This window comes from Crocodylus porosus, unplaced genomic scaffold (assembly GCF_001723895.1).
Source record: "Crocodylus porosus isolate Cpor-Errol unplaced genomic scaffold, CroPor_comp1, whole genome shotgun sequence".
In the NCBI taxonomy this organism is placed as follows: Eukaryota; Metazoa; Chordata; order Crocodylia; family Crocodylidae; genus Crocodylus; species Crocodylus porosus.
In genome coordinates this window covers 42763067-42775036 of record NW_017728918.1, presented here as the reverse complement: position 1 = coordinate 42775036, position 11970 = coordinate 42763067, and the positions used below count along the sequence as shown (strand labels likewise).

Genomic DNA, 11970 nt, shown 5'->3' with positions numbered 1-11970 from the left:
CAGTTGCCCCATCTGGTTTAGCAGGGGTCCAACATTGCCCTTGCTTTTCCTCTGGCTCCCCACATATCTGAAAAAGGACTTTTTGTTGTCCTGGTCTAGTACATTGAGCCCAGGGCTGGAATAATACAGGACCCTCTGAGTTGTAATGACGCGTTAACGCAGGGGTGGGCAATTATTTCCGGTGCAGGGCCACTTAACCGGTTTTGGAAAGCTGTAGAGGGCCACACAGGTAGCCCTGCCCCTTGGTCACCATCTTGAGACCAACGTCTCCGGGCCAGTAGTGGTGGGGCCCAGAGTGGGGTGCAGGCTGGCAGGGGTCTGTGGAGCTGGGCTGAGCTGCACCAGCAGGGAGAGGGGGGGCACTGGCTCGGCTCCACAGAGCCCCTGTTGGCCGGGACCCTGTAGTCCTCACGCTCTGCTCTGGGCCTTGCTAGTGCTGGCCCTGGGACGATGGTGTTTGCCCCATGCACCCGTTCACTCCCAGTACGCCCCAGCCCCGTGGTACAGGAAGAGGGCAGCGTGCAGCCCCAACCTCCTGCTCCCCAGCAGGGAATAAGCTGATGCTGAGCATGGGGGAAAAGCAGCTCCTTTCCCGCCCAGTAGGCGGCGCTCCCTTTTGCAGATGTAACCTGCCCCGCTGCCTGGCTCCTTCCCTGCCTGTGGTCTTCCCCCCTACCCTTACCTGAGTTTCCAGCACTGGTTCATTCACATGGTCCCAGGCCAAAAGCCCCTGTTGGGACTGGGTGGGGCAGGGCAAGCTTTGCTGTTGCAGGAGCCCACTGGGCTTCTCCTGGGTCCTACTGTCCCTGGTTCCTGTCTTTTTTTTTTTTTTTTTTTTTAAACAGGAACTAATGACAGATAAATACTAATTTTCTAAATTCCTTAGGGGCCCTGCGGGCCAGACAGAATGGCCTCGTGAGCCGGATCCAGCCCGTGGGCCATATTTTGCCCACCCCTTGGTTAATGTCTACTTTGAGGCCTTATGCAAGTCACTTGGGTCAATGCTTTTAGGGCCTGTGAAACTTGTGTACTTCTATTTTAGGCATTAAAATTAGATTTCTCAAATTACACTCTTGTAACTCAAGAATAAAACATTCCATTACCATTTAAATATTTTAACGTCCAGCTGGTGCCTTCCAAATGTGAGTTTTGTTTATTCAAAGGGCATTTATACACATACATTTGTCTGCTCTGCACACAAGCTGATGCACCTGGCGCTGTCACATAGATTTGTATAAACAGCAAAATGCACATTAGCACCAAGAAAATGGTAGAAGTGTGCTTTTGAATTAAAACATCTTCAATGTATTTTAGTTCAGGAGCACACCGCCACCATCTTCTCAGCACTGACACACATTCTGTCATTTATACAAATGTATGTGCTACAGTGCCAGGCACTTTTAAAAGTGTCTGGTAATGCAGTGCAAGCATGTATACAAATACCCTAAATCACTTCTTTATGTTTCACTTCTAAAGTGACAGTATAGGACAGTGGTTGGTACCCCTGGCACATGTGTCAGAACATGGCACACAAGGCCATTTTGCTCAGCCCTCCACCAGCCTGGGCTACTCCCATGGCTGGCAGCAGCTTCTCAGAGCCTGGGAGGCTAAAACTGCTGCACTGGGCTACAAAGCCCCAGCATCAGCTCCATACCTCTGGCAGGTACACACGTACCTCAGAGCAGACAGCGGGAGAGCAGCCTAAGGCAGTGCAACCATGGTCCCCCCCCCACCATACAGTCTAAAATATGTGGACATCTGCCAGCAGTAAAGAGCCAATACCAGGGCTCCAGAGCTGGGCTGGCACCAGCCTCTTCCCAATGGTGGGGCTGGGCTGCGCTAGGCTGGGAGGCTTCCCCACCCCCCCAGCACTGCCGCTGCCTGCCTACTCAGCTGAGCCCACCCCAACCCCAGCCCTTCCTTCCCACTGGGAAGAGGCTGGTGCTGCCCCTGCCGGAAGCGCCGCACCTTTGCGGGCTCAGTTGCATGGGGCAGATGACAGCGCTGGGAGGGGTGGCTATGGGCAGGCTAAGCACCTTACAAGGTAGATGTTGTGGTTTTTTTGGCACTCCAGCCAAAAATGTTGTTTACCCCTAGTATAGTATATAGCCTTTTGCCATAAGGTCATTGCTTCAAATCCAGTTCCAACTGCTGATATTCTACTTGCTGAAAGTTCTTACCTTTTGTTGGTTATGTATACAAGTTCAGTTCAGTTCCTAATAAAAAGTTAAAGTCACCTGAATACAATTCAGGTTCTTGTTTTGATATCTAACTGACCACTGAACTCATATTTTCATCTTTGCATATTTTGTCTGAAGTTTTTAACAGAACTAGGTGGCATTTATTTGGCAGTTCTATATAAATAGTGTGGAATACCCATATCTGCCAGTCATAAACTTTTAGTAAAAATAGCTAGTGACATAAAGAAAGATTAAAAAGAACAAAAAGAATTTTCAGGAATTTATTCAGCTGTCAAAACTGGTTCTAGAATGAATGATCTGAAATTGTGGTTGGGTGGATGTAAAAGTTCCTACAGCACTTTTTAAAGTGTAACCTGAGAAGGCCAAACCACATGACTTTCCTAAGGGAAATTTTATCTAACTTCTTAGACTATTGATAAAATTTAATACAGAGTGAAACAGCATTCAGGAAAAAATTGGAAGGGCAGAAAATAATCCTTGTTTGGACCATTGTCCAAAAATGATCAGTTCTCTATTTTTTTTTTTTTACTATCCAAAGAAACATATTAGGTGCTAATACATACAACACAGTTATTTGTTTATTAAAGAGAAGTGTTATTGGGGAGTTGAATAAATAGACTGGAATAACAGACACCTGAGATGAGATGCATAAACTGGTTCCACCATTCTTATTTTACCACTAATAATTCTTAATTATTAATATGAAATTATTAATATGAACTGTTTATATGACTTAAACATACTCATTTTATTCTAAAGGTACTGATGTTTTTACTAGAACGTAAGAGCTTGCAACTGTGTGAAGGTATGATAAAGTTAGTAGATGTTAAAGTTTAAATGAAAGCATTAAGCTTATTCTGTGAAGTATAAGAAATTTATTCTATATAAGAAGAGATATGTAAGTTTAGAATTATAATTTCCTATTAAAGATACATTTCAGAAAGTGGGAGCCCCTAGGAAATTAGTGGATAATGAAGACAGTGATAACGGTTTGGAAGTCACAAGTATACTTGAAGTTCTCAAAACTGTTTTCCAAGCAGTAATTTCTAATCAGAGCTGCTAAACTGAAAAAGAAATGTCAACTTTATCTTTCTTAAAAAATTCATAGAATGATGCGGATGTTGTGCTGGCATGATGCTGTAGCTATGATGGCCCAGGAAATATGCAAGAAGTAAAGGTTTTTAATGGGTGATCTCCTATTGGATCAAATACGATCTTATTTGTCATCTGTCCTGGCATACACAATAATATAAATTAGTTGCTTATCTGACTACAACAATAATCTGGAATGGTTTGAACTACTTTGTCATCAGCAATTGGTTAGTTATATATTCACATGTTATTCATTTTATTGTCACTGAAAGAGTTAGGACTGTGGCAATAAGCATTTAAATTCATTACTTGGTTGAATGATCTAGTTGGAGAGATTCTCTATCACCATAAAATTATGCAATACTGCTAGAACACAAGATATTCCATAATAAGATATTCCAATATTAAACTGCACATGCACGCACACACAGAGTAAATTTAGGCTCATGCACGTAAAAAAAATTAATAGGATTAAATGTAAAAGTAGCAGAGCTGAACTGAAATATTCAAGATATTCATTTCAAATAAATGTTAATTAGACTTCCCAGAATTACAACATGAATTGTTTTACAATAAATAAATAAATAAATAAATAAATAAAATCCACATTTAGACTGTTGCTAGGATCTCCAAGATGCAAAGCAAAATCAAAGACAAATGAACAGCTCTCCCACCCACAAAAGCAAAAAGAACCCCTCATAACCTTAACAAATCAAAAAGAAATCCTGGCTTATAATAATTAAGGGGAAAAAATAGATCAAAATAAAACAAAAAAACCCCATGGTTGTTTGATTTCTATTGCAACAGTCATAGAAAAAGGAACTGATTTTTTATCAGAGCAGAGAGCTATTTTAAAAAAATCTAGGAAAGCTGCAGTGCAATAAGAACTCCTATTTTAAGAGAGAGAGCAGTGTCCATACAGCTAGGCTGAAACGCCAACGTCCAGGGAGGCATTTTAAACACCTTCAGCTTTGGGGCCAGAAACATGTTGTATTTTTAGGTGCTATGGTGCCTAAGCTGGAAACACTTAAATTACTTCTCTGGATCTTATCCAAAATGCTACTAATAATGAGGTCTAATAATAATAATAAAACTGTTTATTATTAGGAATTTTATAAGAGAGAAAAATAAATCTTAGCTGAAAGTTCAGCAAATTCTTAACACATGTTAGAACTGAACAAATAGCTAAAATCTTATCAGACATGTCCGAGAGAAATGGAATAACAAAAACAGGTGACCTGAATTCTATCTATTGATACTCATGTTATTCCTACATGCTAGAAGAGTAAGGAAGGCTTGCCTGTAACAAAATTTTTAAAAATATTTGTATATAAAGAATACTAGAAAAAAAATTGGTCAATTTTGAAAAATGTGCATGCGGGGTCACTCCTAATGCTTATGCAAACCATAACATAAATAAGCCACTCTAGCTTCCACAGAGTAAGCTGTTCAGGAACAGAAGTATTTCCATGATTTGCTTCTAACAGTTAAGACTGGTAACTTGTCTGAATATTTATGGTCCTAATAGAATTGAAAAAGCAACACTGTGTTAAAGTGAACTCCGAAGTCTAAAAAGCCTCTCAGTTGGCAGGCAAGGTAAGACTAACATACTGACAGACAACAACAGTTAAAGAACATCAGGTACTACAGTGAATATTACTTTGCTGCTGGAGAACAAGTAAAAGCACCCTGAAAATAATTTGAAATACTGCTCATAAGTTAACAAATGAAGTTCCTAAAAGAAAATAACCTGGCACTTTACTATGGCTGCCAATTAGAACTATTTCTAGTTATTTTACTAGAAAAATCTGCTCCAGTCCATCCTCAATCTTTAATGGCTTTCTTTTCATATTTTAATAGCACAGAAGTAAAGCTAGTTTGCATAAAATATTTTCATTCTTTAAGTATGAATAAATATTTTAATACTTTTCTTTAGAAGTACAAATATCCATTCTTTCTCTTGCACATTCTTTCTCTTGCAAATGAATGTCAAATAATAATTACAAACAATAAGCACATTATTTCCTCTCTCACCTGTATAAAATACCTAACACAAAGCTTGGACAGACCTCTAGCATAACACACGAGACACAAACTGGAGAGGAAGAGAGGTAGCTTACAGCCACCTTTATACTCTCTCAATCCTGAAGTCAGAACAAACCTGAAGATTAGTATCACCTGTTTGCTAATGCCTCAAGAGGTCATTATAACTACCTGGGAATATCAGGATATAGATATGACTTGGCCATAGGAATACTCCTTGAACTGAGGGGTAATCATCATGCCTACAAGTAGAAGCCCCGAGAGATGTTTTAAATCAAGTATCTCCTATGTAGAAGTATTTTTAGGTTGGATCCATCAGCTTTATGTGCATTTTATATTATCTGATTGCTGAAAAACTGCTAGAGCTGTCTATTTTGTCCTATATTTCACAAGAGTATGTACATACAAGTAATATCAACTCACCAGTCATAGATGGTGCTACTTTTCTTTGCCCTTTGTGGTCCACAGTACCTTCATATGCTACTGTAACATCATAAATCGCATCTAAGTAGGTCTTCATTGCATCAATGGCAACATAAGTTGCTTTCACACGTGGTGTCAGCACATGTTTTAATACTGCAAGTCCTAAAAAACAACAACAAAAAACAGCATATATGTAGAAAAGGTGAACTGAACTGGACTTAAATACTACATATATACAAATAAAAGCAACCTATACAATCTGATTGCTCAGCAGTAGTACAAATGGGATTGGGTTGCGTGGGAAATTCAAAAAAATTAAAATAACACTAAAAAGAGGATAGTAAGAACATACTAGTTGTCCAACGAATTACCTAATGTAACAGAATGTTAATTCTGTTTCCACGCTTCTGTGAATCATACTTTAGCAAATAATGCTTGTAATAGAAGCAAGAGGTACAATATAGAGATAGGTTCAAAAGAAAAAGATTGAGGAATTGAGTATCATTATCCATTTATTCTGCAGATGTCTTTTGATAACTATGTGAATCATTAAACATTATAGGAACCAAATACTGAAATTAGAAATGTGGCTGTACTACTCAGCCCTCCACCTGGACAGAAGCTCCTCATAGAAGATTTCTATGTACTCCAACTTCAAATGCACTCAGGGGCTTCCACACTTTCAAACTACAATCACAAAGTATAATTAATTCCATTTACAGGATAATTTCCTTCCTACTCAGTTTAAGTTTTTCTTTGCCCATTTCCACTCCAGTAGAGCTAACTGTAACCATTGAGCCTTTCTGTACAATCTATGCATAGGACTGGAGCATTGCAAGAGAAGCTGTGAGTTTTGATTAGCCAAACACAGCTATCTAAGGTATAATTTTTTATAACACAACTCAACAGAAATTTTTATTTAAAAATACTTTCCAAAACCATAAAATTAAGACTCCAGTAGGGCCGGTGAAGTCTGACCAGAAAACATTTTATTTAGTGAAAAATGTCCATGTTTCAAAATTGGTTCTCATTCTTCATTGGGATGAAAATGAGGCCTTTCAAAATTTCTCATATACAAACCAAGACACATTCTACCCCAAAATAAGTAAGATTCAGGTAGCTGGGCTATTCCCCTATGACTTGGGAGATGTGGGTTTAAGACTTCTTATCTGAATCTGGTGGAGCAATGGCTTAAACCCAAACCACTCAAATTACAGGGGAATTGCCCCAATACCCATGCAACCACCATAAACAATTTTAAAATTCCATGCTGGGTCCGAGAATCCTTACATATGAATTTTCACTGACACAGGTATGCTTTCATGAAGAAAGTGGTTATTTGCCCTATAGGAACTGTGCATCCTCACACAAGGAACAGAGAACAAGAAGGCAGCAATCCTTCTTCAGCTCCCCTTGCAATTTAAAATTCATGGCAGTTCAATTCTTCTGAAGGCAGATTAAAGAGTGGTCAATTAATCCTTACTGAGTATGTGATATTGAAGAATTCAGCATCAGGTGAACAGGTTTCTTTCTTTTTTTAAATTGAGACCTACGCTGGATCTAGGCCACGCAGGTCACCCATTTGGGGGAATAGGCCTTTCCTGTGAATAACTTCTTGCTCTGTGTTAGGAATTAAAACATGAGAAAGTAATACCCTGTGCATGAAAATTGAGATGGCTGCTAAATCTCAGACACAGCATTATCTTAATTTAAATGACCCTTTCCATCTCCAGCATTTTCCCTCTTCAGGATATAGGTAGCAACCATAGCCCCTTCTTTGAACTCTTGTCTTGCTAGGTATAACAAACTAAATTCTTTTAGGTCTCCTCTTGTTGAATAGGATCAGATTCCCCTGATCATCATAGCTCTGCTACCTGTTTCAATACCTTTCCTGAATGTAGGTGACAAGATTTGTAAATGGTGTCTCAAAAGTACCCCTGTACATCAATGCAGCCCTAAGGACTTGCATATTCTTCCAGCTTATTCTATTGTGTCTTTCCCAGTACAAAGCAATGAAAAAGGAAAAAAAGGAGAAAATAATAAAAATTCAAATTGCAATTGCCCTACATCAGTAAGCTCATACAACTTCCCCAGAAATCAGCAGAAGTTTGTTTGGACTGAACAAAGAATGATATCCTTGGAAAACAAGTTCCTTTTTGTTTGAAAAATGGCTCATCTAGCTTAGCAGTTCATGGGAAAATCTTTTTCAAAGGTAATCTGTTCTCACCTGATCAGCAGGAAGAAAAAACTGAGATGGACAGAACACCTACTCTTTCTGGGAATGGATGTCGTAACTTTTCACCATAAACAGCAGATGACGTAAGTATGCAGCAAGGTACCAGACAGAGCATGTGCTTAAATTGATGCATACAGCCTTACTGAGCACTGACTTCATAGGGCTATTGATTCTTAAAGGTAGGCACTTAAATAGCCTGTTGATGTTTTAATAATTTGCTTGACGTAGAAAACATTTACTCCCAGCACAGAACACTTAATAAAAGTTAGATTCAATAAGTTTGATTGTATTTGTAGTGAACAGTGGTTTGGAAAGTAAACAACTCTGGGAAGAAAAGTCTAGTTTCACATACCCTGCAGCCATGTATCTTTGTTTTCTCAGGGATGTGGAGGTTCTGAATGGCTTGCATGTGACATGTGGATACACAAATGCTTGGTTTCAAGAGGGCAGCAGCTGGTGCGAATGATATGAGAATGATTCAAATGCAACAACCACCTCTTCGATTTTAACACTCCATCATTCAGGGCTTACTGTACACACACACTCACACACAACTAGCATTATCAAATGCTGCCCTTTTGAAATATTCCTTTTTTGAAATGGCTCACAGTGTTTGTCCACACATGAAGATGCATGCTATTTTAGCACAGAATGGTCTAAACCAGGGGCATGGTGGGCAGCTGCTGGGCTTGGCATGCCACAGACTGGGGAGGTGAGGGGGATTAGAGCAGCACCTGGGGGAAGGAGCATGGTTTAACTTGTGGTATACTTGGACTGACCTTGCAGCACACCTGTCAAAACAGGTGACCACTACTCATCTGAATAACATTCTAAAAATTGGTTTCAGCTACCATTCCATATTTTTCATGAAAGACGGCTGATGCCCACATGGCTTTGACCGAAACTGAATTTTCTTAAAAAGTTTGAATACATAATGAATCTCAGAAACAGAAGATCTGAAGCAAACTGTAATGCTTCTTTGGAAAAGAATATATGTGAAATGAAAAATTCCGATCTCTTCCTGTTAACAACATTTGTCGTCCAAATTAAATTATGAAAGAAACTATTGAGGTTATTCACTTCAGCTTCAACTGCTGCCAGAGTCTATTCTTTTGTTTCTGAAGCAGCATATCTATTCTTTGCTTTTTAAGAATGTTTAAGACTGAGAGGTATTAAAAACAAATTTATTATGTTACTATTCATTAGTCACATACATATTTGTATTGGTATTGATCTTTTCCCTGTCCATACGGATTTTTTTCCTCCAAACTTTACCAGGAAAAGATACAGTAAAGTAAGCTGAAAGAATATTCACAGCTTCTGAAAAATAAGGAAGTACAATGCAGCCAGTTATGTTCAAATTTAAGTTTGCTTAGCACTTGCCAAAACTGTTTTAATAATAAACACATTTTCCAGTTAAGGTCTGTGATCCTTACCTTCTTTTCTAAATATCCCTACAATGCAGTAAGTGAAAAAGTGACACGTTTGAAACATTTTGAACAACTTTGGAAGTGTCCCTTGGATTTTCTTTCTTTACATACTGACCTGACACTGTAAAATGGCCTTATTGTGTTGCTGAGCACCATTAAATGCTTTCAACACACTATGGCATTGTTACTAGTTGAAAGCATCTATGAAAATCATCTTTGCTATCTGACTTCTTTAAATTAATTTGTCAGGTAACTTTTTACTGTAACCTGTAACTTATTACAAGGAGATGAAAAAGAAAAAGCATAGATAATTTGTGAAGTTTCATTAGTCTAAGCTTTACTTGAAGCAGTGACACCTTTTTAAAATTATATTTATTAAATAAATATTTTGAATCATAACATGGTGGTAGTGTTTTGGGTTTTTTTAGCTTTTGGACTAATCGTATCAAACTCTGTCACTATGTTATATTTCAAAATGTTTGCTCAGTAAGTGTTATCCTGAACATTACAGTATTGCGCCAGCACTACAATTATTGGTACAGACATTTTACTGAATACGTCAACTGCTACTCCTAAATTTCTCAGCCTTGTTCCTTTCTGTCTGAAGTCTGTCATCCCTACTCAGCTTCTCCACCACTAAGTCATTACATTACATAGTTCTTTTCATAATCCAGTTGTTTATTTGGTTGTCCAAATGGGAACTACCAAGTCCAGAACCCTTTTGAAAATGAGGCCTCCTGTCAAGATTAAGATATTCAGTGGGAAGCTGTCAACTGCATTGGTAGAATGACAATCCCTCTCATTCCAGAGGCTACTGGTGAACTCCAGAGATCTAAGCACAAAAGTTGGGTCTAAATCTGCATATGATTAAGAATAATATTTAAAAAGTTAATATATGAATTAGTATGCTGAGCAAAGCGTAGACAAGTGAGAGCACTGGGCATTCAATACATCTTTGAAAAGTATCTATCATAATAATGTTAGCCAGATCTTGCAAGCACTGGATAATCTTTGCTAAGGTCAATATATCACAGCTTAAAACCAATCATTATAGTTCCCCTGGCAGCCTTCCCACATTCAATTCACAAAACATACTATGCTTAAACTGTTTTAAAATATTGGGCAGGCAATACTAAGTTAAAACTTTAAGTTAAAATATTTAGGGTCATGAGATTTTACTTTAAATGCCAAAAAACAATCTAAATGCCTAGTAATGTAATACTTTACCTTTTAATGCTATTTTTATGACTTCAATTTTATACATGGGCTAATTTTAAATAAAAAATGCCTGTAATACATTATAAAAGTATGAAATCTTAATCAACCCAGGCTGATTTGAGAAACTATAAAAAGAAAACAAAACAGGACTCCCTTAAAACTCTTAAAATCTGAGGAAAAAAACAGGAACGCAATGGGGTTTCAAGTACCATCCTGGTCACTAGACTCATAAAATCTGATTACTGAACAGATTTTTTTTTGCTGAACTGAAATAAATTGAGTGGGTAGCCTTTGGGAAGTACAAAAGTATAATCCATCAGTTTCTTAAGAAATTAACTTTTAACTAAAATTTATATAGAGAGACATCTGAGCATTTATTTGCATGTCTCCTCAATAAGCATATTTAACTGAGAGGAACAAACAAAGGAAATGCCAAGTACAGTAAAGGTCAGATCCTATTTTGCCTGCTTGAGCCCCTGCAAAATAGTTAACATGAAAGGTATATTGGTTTTACTACAACTTGTTGCTTTTTGTGACTTAGCTTTAAAGTTAAGATAAGTGTAAGACAAGTACACAAACTTTTTTTTTTTTTTAAAGGGACTAAAGCAAGTGGAACAGGATCTGCCTCCAAGTCACAAAAGCCCAAAGGCTGTAAACACAGTAATGCCAACTGTCAAGAAAATATCATGAGACTTGCAATTTCTAAGTCAAAATAACTCTGACTCATGATCTCCTGATCAAACCCACAAATCTCTGGATTTTCCCAGCTGGTAATTCTGTAAGGGTGAAGGGGCTGGGGGGAGGGGTCACTGAGGCCCCCACGGTGAGGGAGGAAGGGGGGTAAGAGCAGGGGCTGGGGTGAATGGGGCTCCAGGACTTGGCTGGATTGTCCAGAAGTGTGGTGGGGATGTCTCCCTACAGCTGTGTGCACCCCTGGGGGCATGTGCCCTTCACGGGGCAGAGGTAGGCTGCAGGGATGAGGCTCTGAGCCCTGCTCCCTTTGCCCTAGGAGCTCAGTTGCACAATGCCATTGCTGCCTGCTGGGCGGGCAGGGGATGCAGGGTGCGCTGATTATGTAGTGCACCCCTGCCCACTTGGTGGCAGGAAGCATGCTGGTCTTGTACTGCTGATCTCCTGGGGCAAAGGCAGAAGGCTGCAGAGCCCCGAGCCCGCAGTGGGCAGCCCTCCTCTGTCCCATGGGAGGCAGATGCCCCCCATGCCTCCCCTGGTGTGCATGCAGCTCCCCCGCACCTCTGAATGACCTACCCTGGTGCGCCATTCACCCCAGCCCCTCCCCAATCCCTCATCATGGGGACCTTGATCTTTC

At 39.2% G+C, this 11970-nt stretch overlaps 1 protein-coding gene across 1 annotated transcript in view; it reads right to left on the bottom strand.

Moving 5' to 3' along the window:
- The window catches only part of AGPAT5 (1-acylglycerol-3-phosphate O-acyltransferase 5), a 101397-nt gene that overhangs the window by 20025 nt on the left and 69402 nt on the right, over positions 1-11970 (bottom strand). The window contains exon 6 of the mRNA XM_019537503.1: positions 5760-5921. Coding sequence (XP_019393048.1) covers positions 5760-5921 — 162 coding nt within the window. The remainder of the gene's footprint in view (positions 1-5759; positions 5922-11970) is intronic.